We start from the raw sequence: 27004 nt of genomic DNA, 5'->3' as shown, positions 1-27004 counted from the left end.
GCTGTTATACTGAGAATAAGGTATTTTCACTTCACTGCTGATGGTTCTTGGTTCAATCAGTGAGTAGGACAAACTTTTGTGAATTAAAATGTGAATTAATATTAATAAATTAAGGGTTCTCTCCAGGTGCTCTGGTTTCTTCCCAGATTCCAAAGACATGCAGGTTAATCTGGTAAATTGAGACCATTAATTGTTTTTCTCTGTGTCTCAGCCCTTTAATGAACCAGAAACTCGGTGTAACCTCCACCTCTCGCACAATGCCAGCTGATCCATCCCACTCTGACACTTCTGTTTAATTTTCATCTCTTTGGATGTTTATGCGACATGCTTAATGTTCGTCATGTTTGTTCACTCCCAACCATAAAACTTCATCTTTAGATCAGCGGCCTTGACTTTCTCCATGACCGACAGCCTATACACTTGTCCCCAACCAGTCGTATCGTCCCGTCTTTCTGACCTGTGTGGTGTTATTGAGAGGAAGTTACTATAGACTGACTTCAGAGAACAACAACGTGAACAGTGTGTATGATGCTTGCTCTCACGTTTCCTCTGTTTCACAGCACCGACGACATCATTTCTCTTTCGCTTCGTCCACTCTGAAACTCTACATGGAATAAAAATATCACCACACGACGCTGTTATCGTGCAGTCTGAACACAACATGAGCCATCTAGCAGCCGTCGTTGGTACTGCACTGTAAGAACACGATGACTTGTGGAGATCCGCTACCAGCTCTGTCAGCTATGTGTGTTTGACAACTTGCTCAGCAATAACTGATAATGTTATTTTGCTGGTTTGTGCGTTACAATCTGACTTAGAGAAGCCACAAACAAAAGGATGAGTGTCATTTCGACAGCCTCTGTTATAGGTTATATGTCTGCACTTACAGTATATTGGAAACTTCCACTGTAAGACTGTGTCAAACATAAGCCAGAGATCTGTGTTAAACTGATACAAGGTGATACGTTATCTCCAATCTTTCCTGTGGTTTTGTGGCCTGCAGCTGGTGAAATGACTAAAAACATCAATTAACTGCTTAACAATTAACCACTACGCTTGATGCAGCGTATTCTGAGTGTGATAGAAGATACCCAATTCAAGAAAACAACAAGCAGACAACACCGATAAATACATTTAAGAGCCAATCGTTTGAAATCGCAGCTTTTAAATTGACAGTGTGTTTGTATGGTATAAAAACTAACAGCCGTTTCCCCAAATTTAGTGTCACTTAAACCGAATACCAGAAGTGATTTAATGATGGAAAGTTGCCACGAAGATCTTCATAAATAAATATATATAGTGTTAGAGATGTCTACACAACTTTTTCAGACAAAGTGCTGAGAAAACGATGAGCAGAATAAACTGTCACCGGTAATAAATCATTAAGTGGATTAAATCTAGGCACCATCCTTGTTTTGGAGGGGATAGTTGCATGGTTTGTATGAGTTAATATGAGGTGTGAAGCATACTGATATTTCTCAAATTGTGCTCAGTCAACATCTGATCTTGGTTGATTTGCGGATATTAACAAATAAAAGTCTTTACCTTAATATCCAGCGAAATAATTAAAAAATGGTAATCATCAACGACTTTTAAAACTCTATAAAAAATGTGACTTTAACACAGAATATAATCCATATCATATCTAGAGATAACCTTACTGTATATCACTGGTTTATGGTGGGAGGAAGAAAGAGTCTGATCTGTGAAGAATATGAGGTTCAGATAACACAGACAGGCATATAAAGCACAGACAGGTAGTTAACTTTAAACACAGGCGGCTGTAAGTTCATAAAATCCCTTGAAGTAATGAAACACTCGAGAACTGCAGTGAACAGCAGTAAAAAAGAACAACTACTTTTAAATAATAATTCTGTATTTTGTTTAATAATTTAGCCGCTGTGTTTCAGTTTGAAACTTTCTAAAAACTCTGACGCTCGTCGTGTTCGTGACGACGGCAGCCGGCACAAAACGAGACTGAAAGTGTGTCGGTGTGATCTGATCTGTGCGTGAACGCGCGATTCAGACTCTGCAGCCGACAGCAGTCAGGAGGGTAAAGTATAAAGTACACTGACAACACTGGGTCTTCAGAGGGGAGACCCTCTTTGTCATCAGAGGACTCGTGTCAAACACCGCGGACAATCTGGACATTTGCACACAACCATGTCAAGGACATCCTGGAAAAATATTTGTCTTCCAGGGTTTTTAAGAACACTGTATCATCTCTAAAACTTAAAAATACATGAAATATTAGTAGTATTGTTTAAAATGTTGTTTAAACATACAGTATCGCAGCCACTCGGGGACTCACCACATTAAAACAACATATTTTGATCATGTCAGGACATAATGTTGGATCATGGGAGTTGCTGTCTTTATTTTAGCTGACGAAAATCTGTGTGACATGAAATTATTTGTCCTTTCTTTGACATATCCCGTTTAACTGGATGCTATAACAACTAGAGCCAAGAAGACGTGTGATTATGTTTCATATTATACCTGTAACTGAAGGTATTTTTCAGGGAATGCAGACATGGAGTAGAGAGAGTGTCGTGCCAGAACCGGAGCTGGGCAAGCGGGCGACGTAACCAGGCTCAGCAGCCTTTATGGACATAGATGATGGAGGAAGCTAAGAAGAGAAAAGGAGAGAGTGAGCGAGCAAGAAGCCGCCGGACAAGAGTAAATGTGGGACTGACTTTTAGTGGTTGGTGAAATAAAAGGCTGAAAGACAGACAGTTTTTAAAAAACATTAATTTTTACTGTTTGCACTAATAAAAAAAAGTTAAGCTGCAGCCTGAGCTGAAGACAAAGAGGGAAGTTGAGTAATGAAGGTGAACAGGCAGTAGCACCAAAGTTTAAAGCTTATCAGCTTCGTGTGTGTGTTTGTTCTTACATAGTGGACTTCACAACTGCAAGAGGTGACACGGTGACATCACGGAGGGTCCCGGTCAGACACTGTTGAACGTCAGCGGTGATGCTGACCGGGACTGGGCCGTGATTGGTCGCTGCTGACAGGGAATTCCAGGTGGTGGATTGGAATATGCTGCTGCCTGGAGCTCATCACTGAAACATCATCTGTGTCTGATATACACTACATATACTGTCCACAATCTGAGTACCCAAACAGTTTAAACACGTTATTAAGAGCTCGGGTGGAGGTGCAACTCAGGATCAGCGTAACTAGAGGAGTGTCCAGAAATCCAGAAAGGTGCCTAATACCTCAAAAGGTTGCTGAGGCAGGAGTTCCTGAAGCACAGGGAGAGTAACAAGTATTCAAAAGAGCTCAAGGTTGGCAGTTGTGTTGTTACCATTGAGGAGGCTTAAAGGATCTGGCAGAGTCTGGAGAGTTGAACCAGTCTTTTATGCAGCAGGGGCTGATTGGATGATGAGCAGCAGGTGGTTAGGTGACAATCAGGTGAGAGTAAGACTGGAGGTGAGGTGAGGACACAAAGAACACTTTCAGAGTTGGCAACGATATAAAATATCAATGTAAATATTGTTAACGAGAAGAATGGGGGAGCGAGGAAAGAATGAAGGAACATAACGGGTTTATAAAATCATGTGAATGATCCCTGAATGACCTTCGGAGTCTGTTTCAGTAATCAACCAACAGTTCTTCGATCACTTCATTCATCATTCCATCTCCGTTTTACAACATCTCTTGCAACTCTTTCATTTCTGCTGCGTTTGTGAGTCATAAAACAAACTGAACAGCGTTTGTCCAGCTGGAGGACCGCCAACGGTGTGGCAAGACAGACAGACAGACAGATAGATAGTAGAGAGTGAGACGGATAGATAATAGTGTGAGTGATTGGTTTATGACCCCTGAGTGGGACATTACTCTGAGGTAAGAGCTGACGTAGAAACTTGGCAGCGATAGAAAAGAGTGTAATGCAGTTTAAAGTTGTGGGGTCATTGGAATCTGATCAAGAGCTGGATCAGATCCATCTGGCTGGGAGTCAAATCATCCAGTGATCAGGCAGCTGCCAGCTGACAAACACTCTCCAAGTAAATTCAGACAAGTCCAAGTCAAGTATCTCAAACCTCAAGTCCTTGAAGTCAAGGTTTGCTATTCTGTGTAGGACCAAGACTCAAGTCATTCCCAACAATGGTAGATCAAGTTTCAAGTCCTTGAGATCAAACCTTAAGTCAAGTCTTTCCAATCCAAGTCAAGTATCTCAAACCTCAGATTCATGTCCTTAGTTATACTTGACAAGTCCAGGTAAGGTCTCTTGTCGAAGAAGTCTCAAGTCTTTCCAGACAAGTCCAAGTCAAGCATCTCAAACCTCAAGTCCTTGAAGGCAAGTTCAAGTCAAGGTTTGCTCTTCTGTGTAGGTCCAAGACTCATCTATTGTCGGTAAAGATGACGTCCTTAGTTATACTTGACAGGTCTCATGTCGATGAAGTCTCAAGTCTTTCTAGACAAGTCCAAGTCAAATCTTGGAACTCATCAGCTCTGGTCTGGAGATGATTTTCTGGTACTGCCATCCGTTTTCTGGATCTGTCGGCCTGCAGTCTCATTAGCAACCTGCTACTCAAGAATGTTCAGAAAGACTTGGCTAATCTCTAAAAACATATATCAGCATGTGAATGCTAATAAATGGTGTCGATCGTCTTGTAATCTGTTGCAAAACCTGCCTGGACTACAAAGAGAAACCCGAGAGCCTCTGCTGCCAAAACCTTGGTCCTTAAGTTTCAAGTTATTCTGGTTAGAACAGGTCAAGTCTTGATTTAATCCAGACGAGTCCATGTCCAAAGTCAGCGCAAACAAAGTCCAAACAAAGCCTTAAGTCTGTCAGATCAAGTCAAATTGCTGTTTGAAACTTGAAAAAGTTCCTTTCAAGGATGTTTTTACAAAACTGGAGCTGCCTTCTCTCGAGTCAAGTCTAACTCAAATCCTAGTCTCAGGTCTACACAGCTTTGGCTCTGTTTACACAGGTATGATCAAGAAACCAGCAGGTTCAAGGTAAAACCCATACAGCATGCATGATATCTATATCTGCATGTGTGCATGTGTGTGGTCGGCCCTCAGTGTGGGAGGTAATATAACAGCTGATATCAGGCGTTATCTCTCCGTCCATACAGCCTTTACCTCCTTATCTGTATCTGAATAGAAAAGCTTTGATTCAACCTCTTATAAATTATTGTACAAAAAGCTCAACACAAGGCTGATTTACAGTGGTGAACGTCTGTGGGTAGGATTTGCTGCTCGTCACCTAAACTAAACTACGGTGGCTCCAGAACACAAAAAGCTAAATCTAAACTGGACCTTCAAAGGCATAAATACATGAATATAGAGACAGTTCATCTGTCTGATTTTTCTTTATTCCGCTGAACAAACGAATCAAGCTGAGTGATCTTATTGTTCTTTTACAACAGGACGAGCACTGAGCAGAACTAAAATCACGATGACAATTCAATTTTACTGTAAGTCACGCACACCAACAATACAACGGGAACTCAAACAGCTGAGTGGAATGCAGTCGTGCATGTTGTTTGTTCTGTGTTTCTGTGATGACTCTCTCTGTTCAACTAAAACCATCTTCAAGCCATGACACACAAAGGTCATACATGAAGAATTTCAACATTATGATGTGATAAGTCTGATCTTGAGTCATGACACATCTTCATCAATTTGATGCCACACTCTCACACTATGTAACTTTACGGCACTAAGTCACACAGCAGCAACTATTTCACTGATTCTGGTGAAACTGGATCATATTTTATGGACAGTGAAGTAAACTGCTGCCGACTGTAGCTGCTGTTAGCTCAGTTTGACCGGGGGGAGTGTTAGTGTTTGTACCACAGGAGAGTGGAGCCGGTGTCATGCCAGAACCAGAGCTGGGCAAGTGGGCAATGTAACTGGGCTCAGCAGAAAGAAGCCGCCGGACAAGAGTAAATGTGGGACTGACTTTTAGTGGTTGGTGAGAGCTTGGTGAAATAAAAGGCTGAAAGACAGACGCCGAGCTGGGCTGACTGCTGCTGGACTAGACCAGGGGTCCCCAAACTTTTTTTCGGTGCGGGCCACATCAACTTGCCTTTCAGTGATGGGGGGCCGGGGTCAGTCTATAACCGGAAATGATATCAGTCCCACCAGGATTTCACGGCCTTTTTTGAAGTAGTTGCGGCCTAAAATGCCTGATGTTGCATCAGGTTTTCAAAAAAATTGCGTTGCTTTTTACATTTTTGTCACGATTTTGTTGCGGTAGAAAGTCGTTGCTTTTTACATTTTTGTCACGATTTTGTTGCGGTAGAAAGTGAAAGTTGTGATAAGTTACGATTCGACAGTCGCGGAGAGGGGATGAAAATTAGCTAGTACTGTAAATAGTTCATAAATAAGGTAGATTTTAATTAGAATGCCAAGCTTAATCATTAAGTGAGGATATTTTATAATAATTTTGAAAAATAGGTCATGTTTAGAGGGATTGTTTGGGATCGATTTTGAAAAATAGGTCATGTTTAGAGGGATTGTTTGGGATCGTGAAGTGGGCCACTCCAATTGTTTAGGCGGGCCGGATGTGGCCCACGTCCGTAGTTTGGAGACCACTGGCCTAGTCAGTAATATTAGCTGCTGCTGTGTGACCTGGGTGATGTTCGGCATAAGTAATGTAATCAGAACAAATACTCGAGTACAGCTGTCCATATTTACCACAGTGGGACACTCTGAGGCACTAAATCACAAAAATACAAATTTCTGCACAGAAAAAGCCTCAATCTTTAAATTCAGCCTTTAAAATTTAAAGTTTTGTTGTTGACACATTTATTCAGCCTTTAAAATTTAAAGTTTTGTTGTTGACACATTTACTCTGTTATCTTCAGTGCTCCATATTGTCACATTTTCAACTATAAAAGAAACAGACTCACAGTTATGATCGTCAGTCACCTGCCACCATTTCAGCTGTGATGGGAAATTACTGCACAGACGGGAAACCAGCTGACATTTAAAGAATTTTATATCAGAGGGTTTTTTTTGGACTCCTCCCTTTAGGAAACTACCTGCTGCCTGTTTATCAATGAAAGTGGATGACTAGATAAACAGAAGAACAATGAATCAATAAAATCTATAGATTGATCGATAAAAGAACATATTTGACAGGTTACTGAGGATTAAAGAGTAAAACATTTCCCTCTAATAGGGCAGAAGAAGTAGAAAACAACAGAAAAATGGAAGAAATACTCAAGTATAAGTACAAGTACCATAACATTATACTCACTGTAACTACAGTACTGATGAACTGAGCAGAAAGATTTAAAGTCTGGACAGAAACTGGAGACTGAAGTGAGTTTTTTTTTCATGAACGTCAGACAAGAAGTCAAACAGAAGTGGAGTACGCCACCTGCTGGACGCTGGCCGCCACAGAGAACACATAAATGAACACCAGAGGAGCCGCAGACATAGTTATAAAACTTTTTTATTGGTTTTTTAAATCGAAGGCTAACTGAAATGTGTCCGATTCATACCATGTTCTGTGACAACAACGATAAAAACCATTGTCTCCTGTTTGTAACAAACAGAGAAGAAGAGAAAAAAAATAACATAACAAACCTTGCAACACGTAGACCATCCAATATAAATTAAAAATAAACGGTTTTAATACACAAATAAGCAATTATTATCATTGAGAATAAGTAGGCCTCTATATACGTAATGTGAGCCATGCTGTGACAGATAACAGGCTGGATTCAAACCCGCGACCTCTTCATCAAGAGTTCGCGGATGATCCAGAAACAGATCAGGGTTCCTACGCGGTTTGTCGGATGATTATTCACGTTTTCTTGGACCATCTGCGTGTAGGAACCCGGACCAGAACAAACTTGATCTATTGTACAAGTCCCACGTTTCTTTTTTTTTTTACATGCTCGCAGGATGAAAACTCAACGACAGGTGGAAGACTTCTACAATAGTCACTGCGGTGGGACGAGCATCAAGAGCGCCGCTGCTGTGTCCCGTTAAAGATATCGAGGCTTGTTTTGAATATGCAACACGTACATACTGCAACCAAAAGAGAGTGTTTTTTTTATTTTTATTTTCCGTATTATTTTTTCTTCAACATTGTCAGAGGAAAGGCGTCGTGCAGCGCTGATTCAAAGAGCGGTGCGGCGATGCAGAAGTTTCTTTTACACTTTGCCTTCCTCCAGTCTGCTACGAGCGCTAACAGTACGAGCTCTTCTTCAAACGAGTACAAGTTATTCTGTAAATACTGGAAACACTGGAACTGGAAAAAGGCGTTTGTAAAGAAAATAAAAAAACAGAAAAGTTCAAGTCAGGTGTAACTCTGTAACCAGAGTTTCGTTTAGGATGATTCCTTCTTTGGAAATGTCTTTAATGATGCTGCAGACCAAACCGTAAAAAAAAAAAAAACATGCCGTGTCGGCGCCACCGTCTTGTACGGTAAACGCCTTTTATCGTGTCGCGTTCCATTAAATGTTGGAAAGTAAAATGTAAATCTCAAATAGAACAAACAAGGTTTCCTTTAACGTGAAACACTGCTCGCAATTCAAGACAAAACACAAACTGAACTCTTTCTGGATGTTAACAAAACAATATCTGACTTTCCGACGTGTCTGGAACGTGACACAAAAAACCAGTGAGGTGGATTTTTGAAACATTCGGCATCTTTTTTTTTTTTTTCATCATTATGGAAGCTCAGATTTGCCAAGGAAAGAATTTTTTCATCATTATGGAAGCTCAGATTTGCCAAGGAAAGAAAAAAAATGAAATAAAATACTGGAAATGATGAAAGTTTAAGTGAAAAATGTGACTTTGTAAGTCGATATAACAAATTTAGATTTTTGGAGTTTGCGAAGTCGTAATGTTTACGTAATTAAAAGTTTATTTATTCCAGAATAAAGTTTGAATCTCTGCAAGTGTCACATTTTTTTCTTTTCTTGACATTAACGAGCTTCCATACGTCATGCCCGGTTAGCTTTTGTTTGTATCTTGTGAATGTTTCGGCTCTGTCTGACGTCTTAACTGTCACAACAAAAGGCAACAACATCGGGTTCATTGCACTATAACGCTTTTTTTGTTTGTTTGTTTGTTTTTCTTTTTGTTACAGACGGATGAAGTCTCCGTTTGAGCCCCCGGACACCAGAAAGGCACACATGTAGACGCTGGGCCCGGGTGATGATTACTCAGGGACGTTTGTGGGAAGTTTACATGCAACGAAGAAGTCGAACTTGTCGGTGCGTCGGCACTGAATGAAGTGTGCACAGTGGTGGTTAGGATGTAAGAATCGCACCGTTTGCTCTTTAAGCTGGAGAAAGGGCACTTAAAGCACATTTTGTTGTATTTACACGTCCTCCCAGTGATCTGCAGCTCGGGTGTGTTAGGTAGTTTTACACTCTCAAAGTTTTACAAATGAGAAAAAGAAAAGTTGTTTTGAGTTGATGGATTGAAGTAAAATGACCTTTTTTTTTGTTCTCAAGTGAATAAACAACAACAACAACAACAACAACAATAAAAAAACGTACATTTAGCACACTACGTTAAAATATGACTAATATTATCAAAAAGGCAAATAGTAGGTGTATTGCAACGCTCTCTGCGGCATCACTATCAAAAACATCTATCTTCATCATCCTCAATCTCATCATCATCATCATCATCATCATCATCCAATCATCGTCTGAGACAGTAAGGAGGCGTGGCCTTTTTGGGATGATTGACAGCCCAAAAACTGGCCACTCACATTTTTTCGCCCGTCTCAGCACAGGCAGGCACACTTGTACGACATAGCAACGACAATAAAACAAACAAACGTTTCCAAGGAGACCGAAAAGAGACCAGTCGATAATCAGCCAGGCCAGCCAGCCAATGGCAGCGAGAGAGGGTCCGACAGGAGCTCTGTCATTGGACAGCAGCAGGCATCTCTAGGGAACAGGAAGAGCTCGTTCAGACGGGAAGAAGAAGGAGGTGTGTGTGTGTGTGTGTGTGTGTGTGTGTGGTCCACAATCAGGATAAAAGTGCACCTGTGTGTGTGTGTGTGTGTGTGTGTGTGTGTGTGTGTGAGGTCTGGTTCTTGGGTTAGTTTGTTTAGTCTGCTCGGTGTGTGTGTTTGGTTTTTGTCTAGACAGCTGGAGGTCTTTCCCAGGGCACGTCAGTGTACACACACACACACACACACACACACACACACACACACACTTCCCTGGGAAAAGACACTGCCTGCTGACTTTACAAAAACACTTCCATCACGCTGGATTACAGCAAAGACGCAGATTATTTCTGGCTCGGAGACGTCTGATTGGTCTGATGTGTAGGTGGAGGTGTTGTCGTGTCCCTCCTCTCCTTCCCGTCTTTTTTTTTTTGTAAGTATTGTCAGCCAGCGCAGGTTTCCCTGAAGCGAGAGATTGATCCGACACCGTTTCACTTCTCAGTTACATTAATATTATTATTGTTGTTACGATGGTTTGATCGGAGCCCGTCCAGCCTTCTCATACCCGCTGCAAACCCTCCATCGCAGGGAACCGAACCAATTCTTAAAGAAAAAAAGGGTAACAGCCCAGTCTACAAAGGAGGAAAGGAAAGGAAAGGAAAGGAAAGGAAAGGAAAACTTCTGGGCTCGTCGTCTCATTCCGAGGTCAAACGTTTGATTCATACTTTGATTGATCCCCTCATCGCTCCTTTCGCTACTTTGGGTCAAGAGATTAATCTATTCTACACACGATGATTTCTTTTTTCTTCAAGTGCTCGTCATTAAATAAAAAAAATATGGCTGTGGACAAAAAGGAGAAAGAGAGGACGGTAAACATGACGGATCGAAAGGACGTGATTACACGTCAACTTTTTGACGTTTAAGGCAACGAGGAAACAGAAAACTAACCTCTGCTCATCTGACGAAGACACTGTTTTTATAAGAGTGTCTCTTTTTCTGAAAGGTGACGACCTCGTCCTCGAGGAACACTCGAAATTGTTCCACCTGCTGCATCAAACAAAAGATTTTCAAACTTGTTTCTTGTTGCCATCTTTGTTCGGATTAGAAAACAGAGACAACATAGTAAACAAAAATGATTCTTGTTGTTCAGCAGATGAAATATTTCTCATCCAGATGGCGAGGTGAGTGTAAGGACTGTTCACAGATCACAGAGGGGAAAACAGATGCTTCGCTGATTCATCTGAGATTTAAGGATTCACCGAATCAGGTTTTTTTTTGGCCTCTCGACTCTCTCCTCTACAAAGTTAAGCTCACTCAGCTTCGGGAGTTTTGGCTGCGGTTTGGTTCGGCCCCTGTGGAGGGCGCTGTTTGCATAAAGGCTGGACGTTAAAGGGCGCCGGCTTCATTTAGAGCCCGTGGTACCCGAAAGGTCACGCTTCATCTTAAAAAACTTCAAGCATGCGCTGATCTTTGAGTTTAAACAACAGTTTTTTTATCTTTAAGAGACGACAAAAGACGAGTTGCGATTAACACTCGTGTCACTTTTCAACACTTCACTGTGTCTAGTTTGCGACAACTCGCCTCGCGCTGCGTTCGACGACGCACAAAGAGTTTCGCTCCAAAACCGAAACATCCACCTCGTGAAGAAGAGGCTACGATAATGACTTGATCTTACGGTGAGTCGGCTGGGTATCGAACCTCGAGTATCGGAAACTGTCAAAAGAAAAACTAGATTTAAATGAAAGTTTTATTATACTATATATATCTTGAAAAATGTTGCTTGTTTAACGGTCTTACTATTGGACAGACCTGAAAAGATACCCAGCCTGAGTCACAAGATCGTCCAAACTCGAACAGTCAGTTGTTAAATTCCACTCGAAGGATGTTTAAAAGTTTTGCAGCACAACTCTTTGCATCTCTTAAAGAGCGTGTCTAAAATTACGGGTTTCTACCGTTTTGTTTTGTTTTGTTTTGTTCAAGTTTCATCGTGTGTCCGACGCTGGCTGACAGGAGATTGTTGTCTCGTTCCTGCTGCAGTAAAGTGCTCAGAGATGCCTGCAAGAAAAGAGAGAGAGAGACTCGCCAGAGAGGACGGTGTGAGTGTTGGAGAAGGCAGGAGATGAACTGGAGGTGTGTGTTGGTTTAATGTGTGTGTTTATATGCAGTGCACAGGTATCACGTATGTCGGGGCCTGTAGGGCGACCTTGGCTTCCTTCATACAGAAAGAAGCGTCGCGGGATCTGCGTCGTTTCTCTCTCTTCTCACCCGACGAACAAAAAACCAAAAATCTGACATTCAAATAAAAAATAAGGAGGATTAAAAACTAACTCTACTCTACCGTTACATCACACATCGTCTTGATTAGTTCAGACGTCCGTCGGCGTCCGATGAGCAAACTCGTATGTGCTTGTACTTGTTTGGTCGAGGTAGTGACAGCCAGCTTTGGGATTGGCTAACGATTCGGCCAAGACGGATGAAAAAAGAGAGAGCGAGCAGAGTTTCTGATTGGGCCCCAACAGGTTCGAATGCTGACTTGCGGTTGGCTCGCGTGACTCGGACATTTGCATAAACAAGGGATTTATTTTGTTGTTTTTTTTAAATCAATGGTACAGTAATAGTTGATCCGAGTCCGTTAAACCAAAGTCAGAACCTCCCGCATGATATGTTACCGTGCACCGAGCTGGTCCGACTCTCTGGTGAGTCCGAGTGTTTTCGTGGGTCTCTCTCTCTATGTGTTTTTTTTTTAACGCCTCAATAGATGGAGCTCCTTCACAATAAAAGTCTCTCACACACGTTCCATCTGCGCATCCTTAAAAAATAGTGCAATTCTTTTCAGCAATTATATAAATAACTCTAAATTCGTGCTTTTTAAGTTCGCTCTCGGTTTGCATACATGTGTGTGTGTGTATATATATATACTCAGTCTGTAACCGTATATACATGCCAACATGTACGTAGCAAAATGTTCAATGTGAAAGTTGGCACCCCAACAGATTACTGATGTTTGTTTCTTCTTTTCTTTTGTCTAAAACTACACAACATATAAAACAGAAAAAAGAATCTATCTAGTTTAGAAAAATACTCCTACGTTCACTGTTTTCTCTCTCATCTCGATCATATTGCGGGTTTTCTTTCTTTCTTCTGCGGTGAACAGTCTTGAACTTTGTGCAAACCTTCTTTAGAAAACATAAAAAATTAAAACAAAAAAAAGAATTTTAGCGACAACTCCTGCATCGGTTGGTCGATATAAGGCAAGCTCGAGGACTTTCGGCACTGTGCTACGAACTAGTTCAACTAAAACTCTCTCTCTGGAAATATTCTAACGTGCTCGCGTGTCCCGGTGATGCAGCTAAAAGCCTGGAGCAGGAGTCGAACGTTGAACTGAACGGGAGTCGAAAAGCAGCGTGGGCGATTATCACGAGAAAACAAAAACCTGGAAGAACCAAGAAGATTGCAACATTTCGCCGTTTGCCTGGATAGGAATTTTCTTTTGTAAGCACGAAAAAAAAAAAAAAGACGAACAAACGGACAAAAAGTTCTATAGAAACAAACGGAACAAGTAAATATTTATAATGAATGAAGTTAGATCAGTCTGACAGAAGAGGGACGAGGTGGAGTTGTCAAGGGAAGGAGGAGGCTTCTGTCTCCGTCCTTCCCTTCGCACCTTCTGCCCTCTTCTCTGACATCATCGGTTCATCTGAAGTGCTCCCCAGGCGGGAAGTAAGAAGCGGTGGAACAGGAAGTACCAGATTTTCTCCCGCAACTGTGCTCTGCAGGAGAGATGTGGTTTCCAGGTGTTCGAGAAGCCGAGCGTGCGCCGCTTCCCAGTCCTAGCCCGATCCATGAAGCGGGTGACCACATGTCAGCTACAACAACTACAACTAACGTGAACCGACCCTCAGACCATTCAGAGTGGATTTTTTTTTAACCGTTACCGAACCAGGTTGTTCCTCATTTGCTATTGGCCACTTCCCAAGTGGTGAGCAGACATGATCCTGGTCTTCCCGCAGGCTAGGAATAAGGAAGCAGTACTGTCACACCTGCTGAGGCTTCTGGGATTTCTCCTTCGTATTCCTTGCGTTCCTGTTGTCCACGCTTCCTTGCTGCTGCTGCTGCTGAGGCGGAGGTCGGAGCAGGCCGTGTATGAACGAGGATGGCGGCGCTTGTGAGGACGATACAGTCCGGTGGCTGTGGTTAGGGGTGAGGGATGTCGGGTGGTAGTAGTGCCCGATCACCTCGCTGTAGGTTGGGGGAGCTCCTTCGACTCGGGAGCCCTGCTTCTGCTGCCGGGACAAGGCCTCCTGGGCTTCTAGCACACTGATGCCTGAGTGGACGCTCGGAGGAGGGGCCTGCAGACTGGAAGCAAAACAACGAGGGTCATGGATAAGACTGATGGAGCTTTTTCAAAGCCTTGACTGACAACTTGTTTCTTGTTACCTGGCCTGCAGACAGGAGCTCGTTGAGTCGAGGGAATGGGAGTCGAACACTGTTCGGTTGGGCGGCGCTCTGACCGACTCGCGGTTCAGCTCCATCTGCTGCTCCGGGTCTCGAAGCTGCAGGGTGCAGGGGCCCTGGTACGGCGGCGGCTCCTCCCCGTCCGAGAGGCAGATGGTCGGCGGTAGATCGATGAGGCTCTGGGGCAGGTAGGGATACGTCGGCTGGAAGCGACTCGGGGCGTACGTGTGCTGGAAGCGCTGGGACTGGAGAGGAGGCTGGGACTGGGACTGGGCGTGCTGAGGCTCCCGCTGCAGGTAGGACGAGGAGACCCCTCTGTCTGGAGGGCGGGGGTTATACACCTGGTGCTGTAGGTGAGGAAAGGCAACAAGTTACTGCAACTGAATTCTTGGTTCATTTCGCTGAGTTCTGGTTTTATGTTGCTTCTTGCTTGAAGACAAACTCACCTCATTTAGTCCACTGTTTGTCCCCGTGCCCTCAGAAGACCACAGACTTCCCTCCTGAGAGAGACAGAAAGAATTCACACCTGTAATCTTTGCATATTCCTTGGCATGTCGATAAAGCTGCTACTGAGTCCAAACTAGTCCAACAGCACAGCACACTTTATTAGCAGGTGAGCATGTAAGGATTACATTTAGTGCATATTTTTGTTTGTATTATGTTTAATTAAGACAGAAAGCTCCAGACAAACTGTGACTTTTTTGTTTAATTACATTTGTGTCCACTAGATGTCTCTGCTGACCTGCTGCAGCCTCTTTAAATCTTCTATTTTCATAGTCTCTGCTGACCTGCTGCAGCCTCTTTAAATCTTCTATTTTCATATTTATTATTGTTTTATGCCTCCGTTTTTCACATATTTGTCCTGCACTTACTCCAGAAATCTCTCAGATTTCACCATCCATCCAAACTTGGATTTCTTCCTCCAGGACTGAGCGACACATTGTGTCTGGTTTGCAGTGAGGACTGGACAAAGCATCTCTCTGCTTCGATAAAAAAACTTTCGAAAAACTTTTGTGCTGCGTTTTTGTTTTGTTTCGTTGTTCAGTGGCGACAGTTTTCCTGGCCCGTCTGTCTGAGTATCTGAATGTGTGTCAGTGTGTCTGTCTGCTAATCCAAATTAACTAGGACAATGACTCCCTTGAGCTTATCAGTGTGTGTGTGATACGGGGAAAGGATGAAGCACACACACACACACACACACACACATCAGTGATTCAGTAGCAGGTGATTCAGGGGGCTCGAGTGAAGTCATCTGTTTGTGCGAGCCTCAGGTGTAAGTCAGCTCGTGGCTCTTAATGAAGAAATGAGTCAGTGTGTTAGCGTCGGCCCCGCGGCGGCGGCGTTTAATCGATGTGATCGCACGCCGTCACTCAGCGGCTCCTCGAATTCTGTTTCATTAAGAAAACAGCTCCTTCATTCACTCTGCACCGCGGGCAGTCTGATGAACATCGACAGCCAGTTTGTCTGACGTCCCTTTGTACTCACAGTTTGAATTCACAGTGTGTTTACGAGCTTCTTTGTCTCCTTTTTTTTAGGGGTTTGATGTTTCTATAGTGACACTGGAGCCGCTCGATAACTATGTTTGGCTTCTTGCATTCATATTTTTTGACGCAGCACTTTGTTTTCCTGCCTTGGCAGTAAAAATATGAGCCAGTTTTCCAACAGGAGTTCATATTTTTCACCTTGACTTAGCAGCTATGAGTGTGACCACATTTACACCTGGAAAAAATATGTATCTGAACTAATGAGACAGCCATCTGCTCACACTTAGTCACAGTTATAAATGTAGCAAAGATCTTTAAAAGAAGTTTGAGGCAGCTCAGTCTGCTGTGGATGAATGACGTCCAGGTGTTAAAACTTACGTTGGCCAATGGCAGGTGTCTCCTGCGCGTCGGGGCGTGTCTTGAGAGGAGGGAGCGTGCCGATAGGCGGTAGTGGTTCAGCAGACAGGTGATGACCACCACCATCACCATCATCACCACCACGATCACCAGGATCTGCACGAACTCCAGCTGGGCTGCAGGAACGACACAGAAACAAACTAAATGATGATGATGTCATAGTGATGTCATAGTGATGTCATAGTGATGTCATAGCGATGTCGTCTCTGCTCTGGCGTGGAAACTACAGATTTTAGCAACAGCCTGGTGTTTGCACAACACAGGCAGTTCCCCGGCAGGAGGAACTGTCTTCAGTTGCATTATGGGAAGTGTAGTACGCAGCGTTTTTGCTGCTTGACTCATAGTAGAAACATCCGGATAGAGACTCAAACAAAATGATCATTTCAAAACAAAAAGGACGTGTTCATCAATTCTCTTAAAGGTTAATTATGATTTCAAACATTCATCATCGTAAAAATGTCTCAGCAAACAGCAACAGTTTGGCTCAGAGCGCAACAGGGTTAAACATCAAATTCAAGGACTTTTCCAGGTACAATTACCCTCAAATTCAAGGACTTTTCCAGGTACAATTACCCTCAAATTCAAGGACTTTTCCAGGTACAATTACCCTACAATTCAAGGACTTTTCCAGGTACAATTACCCTCAAATTCAAGGACTTTTCCAGGTACAATTACCTTCAAATTCAAGGACTTTTCCAGGTACAATTACCCTTAAATTCAAGGGCTTTTCCAGGTACAATTACCCTCAAAATCAAGGACTTTTCCAGGTACAATTACCCTCAAATTCAAGGACTTTTTCCAGGTACAATTACCCTCAAATTCAAGGACTTTTCCAGGTACAATTACCCTCAAATTCAAGGGCCACGGATCAAGGTTAGTTACTGTTACAGATACTGAGAATGTGTTGGTGATACAGACAACAGAAGGTGGCTTAATTATTAATTAATTTGATTTCTATTCTTGCACAAAATATAAAAATTCAAGAATGCTTTCAAAACCTTGAGGTCTTCCCTCCTTAAATTCAGAAGTACTTTATTATTAATCCCCGTAGGGAAATTGAATTGTTTAAATTGTTTAAATTCACCTGCAGAGAGGAACAAGCTGCAGCATGTCAAGTTGAATCAATTAAAATACATAATATATATATTTGTGACACATTCAAATGACTTTAAATATAAATAAATATTAAATAACTGGAGAAACAAACACAAATATCACAAAAGTTTTTAGATTATCGATCAATTAATTATTATTGTTGTTGGTTTGGGCGTTTTTATTGGATATGATGATTAAAAAAAATAAACATAAGTCACTTAATAAATAATAAAACACTGTGCGTCATGTTTGTGTGTTTGTGTGTTTTCAGACAGAGTCCAGACAGACATGTAGTCCTTGTGTGGGGGTCACGGTGTCTGACACACAGAGCCAGACAGGGCTCGCCTTGTTTAGAGACAGTCTGCTCTAACCCCCTCCTCCACCTCCTCTCCACCTCCTCCACCTCCTCCACACAAACGAAGCATTTTTCTCACACTTTTTTTTTTTTTCCCACAGGGAGCAGGCCGAGGTCAGGGCCAAGTCAGACAGACGAGACAGGAGAACATAAAGTCTGCAGCCTGCATGTGACGTAACACGGCAGCTAAACATTACACAACACGTCAGGTGACCCCGTCTAACTCATTCATACGCTTTCATAACCGATAACGACACGACCGCGTTAGATCAATAAAACAGCAAAAACGTGAATCTATAGCTCAACACGACCACAACAGGACACGAGTGGGTGCAGTGGGTAACCTCATGAAACGGGTTTTTATTTGCAGGACAGAAGCTCAGCTGGGTTTCACAGCAAACTTTAAGACTTTAAAGGCAGAAATAGATTTTTAAAAGAAGGTTAGAAGAGATTTAACCCTCATCCTCATCTCGGGTGTCAGGTCCCGCTTCTCCAACGGTTAGAGATCAGTTAGAAGTCATTAATAGTCAGATTTATGTTGCCGGGTTGGTGTTTATCCTCCTCCAGCGTGGCAGCTGCAGATGCCACGCTGCAGAGAACACGGTCTAAATTCTGTCTATTAACAAGGTGCTAAACATTCACAGCTGCAGACTTGATGCTGTTATTACCAGGCGAGAATTAGAAACATTTATGGGTGCATTATTATCAAATAAAACACAGCAGTCAGAGAGAAAGACGTCTTTAAATCTACAGAGCAGATATTCATTTAATAGAGTGACAAACCAAACAAAGTCAGTCACATTTGAGGAGCTGAATATTTCTCACTCTTGCTTGATTAATAACTTTTGGAGCTCTGCTGTCCAACAGCCAAAAGGTGTCAGCTCATCAGAGACAGATTTCCTTTTCTGGAAGCACAGATGAGGAACTCACTCACCGCACAGTTGCGTCTGAACACAGTTGTCATGGTTGTGAGTCCCTGATGTCGGCTGCATAGTCTCCTCGCAGTGAAAGATCTCTGCTCGGGCTCCAGACTCGTTAAACGTTTATATATTCCAGCGATCACAAGCCGAAGATCTTTTTCCCAGAGTTAACGAGCTAAAACCAAACCCAGAGCAAACGAAAATAAAAGAAACTAAAAACTTCCAGCTGCTGCCTGAGCTCCAAACTACATGTCCCGCGGACGCTCCGACACCGTGTGCGTCCTCACCCGACGACACGCTCGCTCTGACGCTCTGCACAGCTTTGTCTGCAACTTTTTCTCACACACATTCCCACACATAGTGAGGAAACAGCTGACCGGACCTCCCCCTCCTCCTACAACCCCCCCAACACCACCTCCAACACCCAATAGCTGCGAACAAAAGGGGTCAATGTGAGGGAGGAGGGGGGAGAGAGAAAGAAGGGGAGTGGTGGGAGCGTCTGGGAGACACAGATGGGTCAGAGGGACGGACAGAATAACGATGAGGGACGGAGGGAGGGGGAGAGAGAGGGGACGGTTGGGTAAATAATATAATAAAGAGAGAGAGAGAGAGAGGACGGTCTAGACTCTGTCTCATGACATCAGTCTGTTTGGATGCACGAGAGTTTGAAACAAGAAACTGAATCTGTGTAAAATCTCAAAGTTTTAAGATATTATAATGTATCTCTGTTCCACTGATAACATCGTTAAACACTTTCATTCATTGTGTATAGTTTGTATCTCTATTTATTTGTATTTTTACTTTTATAAAGTTCGATTTTGTGAAACTATTTTGTAACTTCTTTGTTTCTTTGTTTTATTTTAATGCAGACGAATGTTACAGGTTCACGTTAACGCGTGTTTACTGTAGTAGAAGTTATTTTAATGTGTCTCATGCTGCTACTGGATGCTCGAATGTCCCTTTGGATCAATAAAGTATCTATCTATCTATCTATCTATCTATCTATCTATCTATCTATCTATCTATCTATCTATTTATCTATCTATCTATCGTACTGAGGAGCTCTTTCTTTTTTATCGTGTCAGGATACTCGACGTCTCTGCTTTTCTCTGTGGAACTTTTAGGCCAAATAAATGTCACAAATAGAACTTGTAGCTCTGCAGGATTCAGATCTGTTACCTGTGGAACGACTCTCATTTTCACACAGAGTGGAAGTGGTGTGTGTTGTCATGTTGTTGTTAAAGGAGAGGTTGTGGAGTGTGTTCCTTGGACAGTGTAACAGACATGCCGACCTCTTCTGGTCCAGCCTGCAGCCTCGTGTCCTCAGGTGGGCTCCTTCTGGCACCAGGACCCCTCGTCCTGCCCGAGGACTGTCCCGTTTTTTTGTGTACACGGTGTGTACCTGGTTCCTGACTCGAGTCAACATCTGATACTCAAATCACCTGGATCATGTGTCGAACAGATAAATGTCTGAAATCTGAATAACCGACAGACGGTCACTGACAAACACGCCGCACGAACTTCACACCGTCGTCTTCGTTTCTATTTGTAGGACACTGAGGAAAGGATGAAGTGAAGGAAGGAAGGAAGGAAGGAAGGGAGGGAGGGAGGGAGGGAGGGAGGGGAGGAAACCGAACCCAAACACACACAGACGGAGAAACATAAACACTCCGAGTAAAATAAGGAAACGTAAACAGTCACATTCCTCTGTTATCATTGTAAGAGGCAGAAAGGAACAGACACTCAAACACACTGTGATGCCAGCCTCGCCATCTGTGTGAAGCCACCCAGACCTGTGTGTGTGTTGTGTGTGTGTGTGTGTGTGTGTGTGTGTGTGTGTGTGTTGTGTGGGCACGTCGCCTGCCGACAGCTTGTCTGTCTCTCTGTTCTGTCAGCTGGTGCTGAACTCCGTCTTTCAGCCAAAACGCTCCCTCCTCCTCCTCCTCCTTCGTTTCTCTCTTTTCAAATTCAAACCCAACAGAACCTCGTTTATCTGAAGATTACTAATTAGACATTAACAATGCAACAGTGACCGTTCATCAGTACGTTATATAAAACGGGGGTTTATTTAAAAAGGTCCCGTATGAAAATAACACTTTGTTTTCGTGTTTGTCAGTCACGTACCAGCAACGATTTCACTGATTCTGGTGAAACTGGATCATATTTTATCAACTCTCTGTGATTTACAGAGTTTATGACGGACAGTGAAGTAAACGGCTCCTACAGGCCTCGGCTGATTGGAGGGGGTGGAGCCAGAGTCGTGCCAGAACAGGAGCTGGGCAAGTGGGCAACGACTGGGTAACTGACTTTTAGTGTTTGGCGAGAGCTTGGTGAAAGACTAGTCAGTGATATCAGCTGCTGCTGGTGACCTGGTTGATGTAATGTGATCAGAACTAATACTCGAGTACAGCTGAACATAGTTACCACAGCGGGATTACACTCTGAAACATCTGATTCAGGAGTCTCGTATATTTAATTATTATCTCGTTAGTTATCGGATCATTAATCACAGTGTGACTGTGCAGGAAACGTATGAAAGTTTCTATTCAGCTGATCTGATGAGTCATAATTCATAGAAAATACTTTCTGACTGACTGTGTGTGTGTGTGTGTGTGTGTGTGTGTGTGTGTGTCAGCCTGCAGTAAAACTTGTCAGCTCCCAAATGGGGAGGTCAGCGGGTCAGTCAGCAGATCTCCTCCCTCCTCTTCCCTCATGCTTTTATTTCCTGTCGTCTCTGATCCCTCCTTCATCTCTGCATACTAACAAGGAAATCACGTTTCCATCCAGATGTTCTTCACAGTGTCAATACAGCAGGTTTTTACCAAAGATAAACACACGTTTGTTTAACAAAGTGGAATGTACTTTCTTTCCTTCCTCTCCCTCTTTACGTCCCTTCCTTTCAATTTCTGCATCTATTTTCTGGCTCGACAAATTCAGTTTTAAAGCCGATGTGTCCCAGTGCACCGGTGACAAACATCCTCGAGGGTCAAAACACGCCTCGGTGGAGGCACACACACACACACACACACACACACACACACACACACACGCACGGCTTCTTTGCACGAACACCCCAAACAAGTGTAAAACAAGATGTGTGTGCAGCCCCTTCTCTAAACCGTTCTACTCTATGTGTGTTGTTTTATTCACCTATAAGCATCTTTATGTCCTAGAGCAGGGGTCTCCAAACTACGGCCCGCGGGCCACATCTGGCCCGCCTAAGCAATTGGAGTGGCCCACTTAACGATCCCAAACAATCCCTCTAAACATGGCCTATTTTTCAAAATTGCATTTTCCTATTATAAAATATCCACACTTAATGATTAAGCTTGGCATTCTAATTAAAATCTACCTTATTTACCAACTATTTACAGTACTAGCTCATTTTCATCCCCTCACACAATGGTATATTCCGACGTGACTTTGCTCATGATCAACTTCCGTGCAGTCTGCCCGGGGGATTCGACTCGGCGGGTCAGGGGCGGCCGCACGGTGTGGGAGGATCCCCTCGTGGGACCCCTCCGCGACCAGCTCTGGGTCGGCTTGGAAAGGCTCGGGGGCGAAAGTGGCTCACGGCTCTGGTCGCAAGCTTTACAGCGCCCTCCTGCCTGGACCTCGCCGCTTCCCGGGGCCGCGGACTTAGTGCTCGCTGCACCCTCTCCGCGACTGTCGAATCGCAATTTATCGCAACTTTCACTTCCTCCCGCAACAAAATCGCAACAAAAATGTAAAAAGCAACTTTCACCGCAATTTTTTTGAAAACCTCATGCAACATCAGGGATTTTAGGCCGCAACTATTTCAAAAAAGGCCCGCGACATCCTGGTGGGACTGATATCATTTCAGTTATAGACTGACCCCGGCCCCCCATCACTGAAAGGCAAGCTGATGTGGCCCGCACCGAAAAAAGATTGGGGACCCCTGTCCTAGACGTTATTTATTCAGCCACTTTTGACTCATAATCTTAATAAATGATCTGATTTAAGCTCTGCGATAGCTACCGTTCATGCACGTCGTTCAAAAATATGTTTTCCGTTGATGTTCTGCTCCTAAACTAACTTCCCTGTCGTGTTTTGCGATTCCTCGCTTTGGTTTAAAATTCCACAAAACAGCTTCTGACTTCTGGGTAAGGACGGTCTCGTGCCAACGTCTCCGCACGGCGAGGACAAACGGTCTCATTACATTCTGCTGCTGTCGCGGTCGCTGGCACCAAAAAGTTGGGAGACAAATCAAAAAAAAAAAAGTAAGGCCCTGATATCTGTCTGAGAGAGAGAGAGAGCTGACTCACCGACTTTAAATCTTCGTCTCTCTCTCGGACTGACTGACTGAGTCCAGCAGAGTTAAAAGGGGGGACTGAGCTCGAGCCAAAGAAAGACGTGGATCTAATAAAAAAAAAAAACACTTTAATATACGGAGCTGGACAGGAGCTAAAAGCCAGGACGTCTCGGCCTCTGCAGAACTTCTGTGAGTCCCAGAAACTTTCTGGAAGTTCAGTGCTGAATAATATATACATGCTGCTGCTGTGGGCAGATGACTGACCTCGTCTGACAGCGCTACACTTACATCTTTGAACTGTGCAACTTAGAAGAAAACAACAACAACAACAACACAAAAAAAAAAGCCATTAAAACATTTTCACTTGTCGGTCGTGTTGCATGAGAGAGGCTGCTGATCTCTTCCCTCCCTCTGGGGTGTTGTCTAGACAGGAGGAGGCTGTAAGCCTGGCAGGCAGGCAGACACTCCACGGTTAATCTAAAGCAATTAGCTCATTTGTCATCCACTGCCTGCTCTCTGTCTATTTGCCTCCTCCGCCTCCTCCTCCTCCTCCTCCTCCTCCACCGCCTCCTCCTTCTTCTGCATTCAGCTGAAAGGTCACAGCCGGTCATTGCCGAGTCAGATGGCTCAGAGAGCAGACAGACAGAGAGAGAGGGAGAGAGAGGGGGGTCAGGAGGACGGAGGGAGGGGGAGGAAGAGAGGATGAGATGAGGGTGAGGAGAGAGGAAGGACAGGGAGAAAGAAAATATGGAAGGAAGGAGAGGAGGAGAGTCAGGCAGTGTGGCATTAATCCGACTGACCCGGATCATTTATATCTAACAGTTATTAACATTTCATACCGCGGCAGACACCAACACTGAAGTCGAGCATGAAGCCGGGCGAGGAGACGATGAAGATGCGGCTACAGCTCGTAACCGTGAACAGTCAGGTTCAGACTGTACAGACTGAATTATGCAAAGTTCAGGATCAAAGTGTGATCAAACAGCGACAGCAACCTCATCGAGATCAACACATCACAACTGTCACATGTTCACCTGACCTGCGACCTGTGTTTTTTAATATTATTATTATTATTACTGCTTTGTCCGTAGGAGCAAAGGATGAAGGTTCGAGACTGATTTAAGAAAAGAGGCGGAAAGAAAGTGAAGGAAAGTTTAGAGAGGAGAGAAGGAAAGGAGAGAGGAATGAAGGAGACAAGGAAGGAGACAAGGAAGGAGAAAGAGGATAAAAAATCAATGATGAACAGAAAGAGAGAGAGAGAGAGAGAGAGAGAGGCTTCCTCCCTTCCCCCTTCTTTTCTCAGTCCTCGGATGACTCGACAGTCTGGGTAGTCAGAAATAGCACAGACAGCTGTGTGTGTGTGTGTGTGTGTGTGTGTGTGAGTGTGTGTGTGTGTGTGTGAGAGAGAGAGAGTGTGTGTGTGAGTGTGTGTGAGAGAAAGAGAGTTATAGGTCATAGGTGCACACAATTTGCTTGCTTGCCAATTTCCATGAGAAAGACTATAGGGGGTGGAAGTAGAGGGAGGAGGGGGGGAACACACACACACACACACACATGAACACACACATAAACACACACACACATGAACACACACACACACTCTCCATTGACTTTGGAAGCCACGGTCATGGTGCAGCCAACAAGTGTGGGAACTTTGGTCCACAAAACTCCCACTGCTGGTTTCAACAGTGGGAAAACAGAGAGGGAGGTGTGTGTGTGTGTGTGTGTGTGTGTGTGTGTGTGTGTGTGTGTGTGTGTGTGTGTGTGTGTGTGTGGGTTACTTATCATCCTCCCTCTTCATCTTTTACATGTCTCTCTCTCTGGAGCTCATTTTTCTGTCTTAGCTCTAAAAAAACCAAAACAAATCTCTTTCGGGGACGTCACACAGAATCACGGTAAATCATTTTAAATATCGGAGTAAATCGTCAGAAATACGTCGTTAACGAACCGACGGGGCAGATCAGAGGAGATGGACGGACAGGGGGAAGATCAGGCTACATTCAGCATGCTGATCCAGGGAACTCCCTCGTTAAAGCGTGAGTCATAGTCGATGTGATTCATGCTCACGCCGTCAAAGAAAAGTGAAGATGACGTGTGTCTGCACACCTGCAGAGCGGAGCAGCTACCTTCAACATTCACGTTATCATCACGACACAGATCAGAGCTGATACATCGGCATCGATGCACAGATTATCATCAATATGTTCAGATTAGGACACGTCAAAGCGACACATGAACAGCTGATCACGGGTTGATACTGAGCTCGGAGCTGATTTTATTAGTTTGAAGAACTTCCTACCTTGCTATGCAAACACATCCGAATGATGAAACGTGGTGAAACTAAGTTTCAAAGAAGCAAAAAGAAATAAAATTGTTTTTGTTTTTTTCCTTGGTGTATCTCTTTTATTCTTGTGCGGCCTGTTTGATGTCGAGATAAATACAAAATATCTCCACACTGTCTGTGTCGGTCGGTAGAGACTTAAAGGTCCAGTGTGTCAGATTTAGGAGGCAGAAATATATTATAATATTCATAACTGTGTTTTCATTGGTGTGTAATCAGCTGATAATAAGAATCATTGTGTTTTATTAGAATATCTACAGATGCCACAGCTTTTCTACAAAGTCTGCCATGCTCAAGTGCCACAAGCTGCAGTTCCTCTAACGTCCACTTGAGGCTGGCTCCAGAAGTGAGTCAGTCTCCATAAGTCCCCATGTCCAAATGTCCAACTTCACAGCAGAAATAAACATGTTTACAGCCTGGTACAAAAAACAGTTTTGGTCTCTGTAGCTAATTTCCCCGTTCATGACAACTGTACTGAGGGTGAATTTATATACAACTCACCTGTTCACATTATATTAAGGCTTAAAGTTAGGCAGGATTAAGAGCGTGGACGCTTTGATTGACAGGTGGGTGTGGTTACAGGTGGTTTTGTTTGATCATCCAGGTGTCATTTGGCTCCCTATAGGTCTGAGTATTAGATTCACCAACATGGTGGTGACTGTGGGTGACGTCATGCATGCACTGTCCATTCTTTATACTCTCTCTGGTTTCTACAGAATCCCAGAACAGACTAAACACTGGCTGTAGTTTCTCCTTCCTAAGAAGGAATGACACAACATCAGAGTTTTGTTTCCGCTTATTTCACTTCCTTGAAGAACATGACGATGGTGATTAATTTCACGATACCAACATGAGTAACCACGATACTATACCAGACAAAGTATCACGGTTCTGGGTATTATCGCGACACTGCTGCCTTTTTATTATCATTATTATTATGAACTGCAATGTATTTGTACAAGTTATAAATTCTTATTAATGACTTATAATGTTGTTTGGTGCATGATAAACATAACACTGCTGAAGTAAGAATTAGACTGAAACAAGTTTGAAACAACGAGTTTCTATCGAAGCGGAGCTGTTTTCACGGAGTTCGTTCTTGCCGGCAGAAACACGTGAACAGCCAATCAGCTAACAGACGGCCGGACCCAGCGTGCGGAAACAGCCTATCATATCCCTGGAAGTCATCAGTAACAGGCAAACAGCCAATCATTCAGCAGCTGTGTAGTTCGGTTGCAGTAGTTGCCGTGTTGGTTTGTTTACAGGGAGTAGCATGCAGTGAGAAGCAGAGGAGGAAACTGGCACCGGTAGTTTAGTAATCCACGGTAGGACCGTCCTGTAGAATTTCTAGTATAGTAGGAACCGTTACGATCTGGCACCGCAGGGTATCGTGGAACTCTAATGGTAATTATGCAGCCGTTCATGCCATCTTCACATGTGCTTCTCCGAAAATATGATGCGACATTATAAAGACGTGATATAAAACGGAGCTTCTGGTTCAGCCCACAGTCAGTCAGAACAGAGAGTTTGAATGTTTGTGTTATTCCTGGTTTTTAATGTGACCACAGACAGAAGTCTGGCTGCAACGACAAAAAATGAAACAGAAGCCCGGCTGTGCTGACATCAGAAATATCAGTTAAACAACACGACACACCTAGTGCTGTAATGGACACGCACAGTCATTAATGTTAACAACGGAAAAAATGAGAATATGTCAAGTCCAAAGACCAGGAATCACACACACACACACACACACACACACACACACACACACACACACACA

At 43.5% G+C, this 27004-nt stretch overlaps 1 protein-coding gene and 1 long non-coding RNA gene across 3 annotated transcripts in view; both read right to left on the bottom strand.

The window, feature by feature from the left end:
- Positions 1 to 587: 587 nt before the first annotated feature.
- On the bottom strand, positions 588 to 3186 carry LOC113745913 (uncharacterized). The gene is made up of 3 exons (XR_003462481.1): positions 2894 to 3186; positions 2500 to 2629; positions 588 to 604 (listed from the first exon to the last, which is right to left on the bottom strand). It is a non-coding gene; the product is annotated as an uncharacterized LOC113745913 (long non-coding RNA).
- A 5485-nt stretch (positions 3187 to 8671) lies between these two features.
- The window catches only part of pmepa1 (prostate transmembrane protein, androgen induced 1), a 52123-nt gene continuing 33790 nt past the window's right edge, over positions 8672 to 27004 (bottom strand). Inside the window, exons 1-5 of one of the 2 annotated variants that reach the window (XM_019275503.2) lie at positions 18622 to 18970; positions 16199 to 16353; positions 14783 to 14836; positions 14319 to 14683; positions 8672 to 14237 (exon numbers count right to left, since the gene is read on the bottom strand). In XM_019275503.2, the coding sequence (XP_019131048.1) occupies positions 13916 to 14237; positions 14319 to 14683; positions 14783 to 14836; positions 16199 to 16353; positions 18622 to 18679 (954 nt within the window). In that variant the 5' untranslated portion in view covers positions 18680 to 18970 and the 3' untranslated portion in view covers positions 8672 to 13915. Of the gene's footprint in view, positions 14238 to 14318; positions 14684 to 14782; positions 14837 to 16198; positions 16354 to 18621; positions 18971 to 27004 lie in introns of those variants that run through there. The other variant, XM_027279212.1, reaches the window with a different exon arrangement.

Source organism: Larimichthys crocea, chromosome VI (genome assembly GCF_000972845.2).
Source record: "Larimichthys crocea isolate SSNF chromosome VI, L_crocea_2.0, whole genome shotgun sequence".
Classification (NCBI taxonomy): domain Eukaryota; kingdom Metazoa; phylum Chordata; class Actinopteri; family Sciaenidae; genus Larimichthys; species Larimichthys crocea.
The sequence above is the reverse complement of the archived record's forward strand: the minus strand, read 5'-3'. Positions and strand labels throughout refer to the sequence as shown.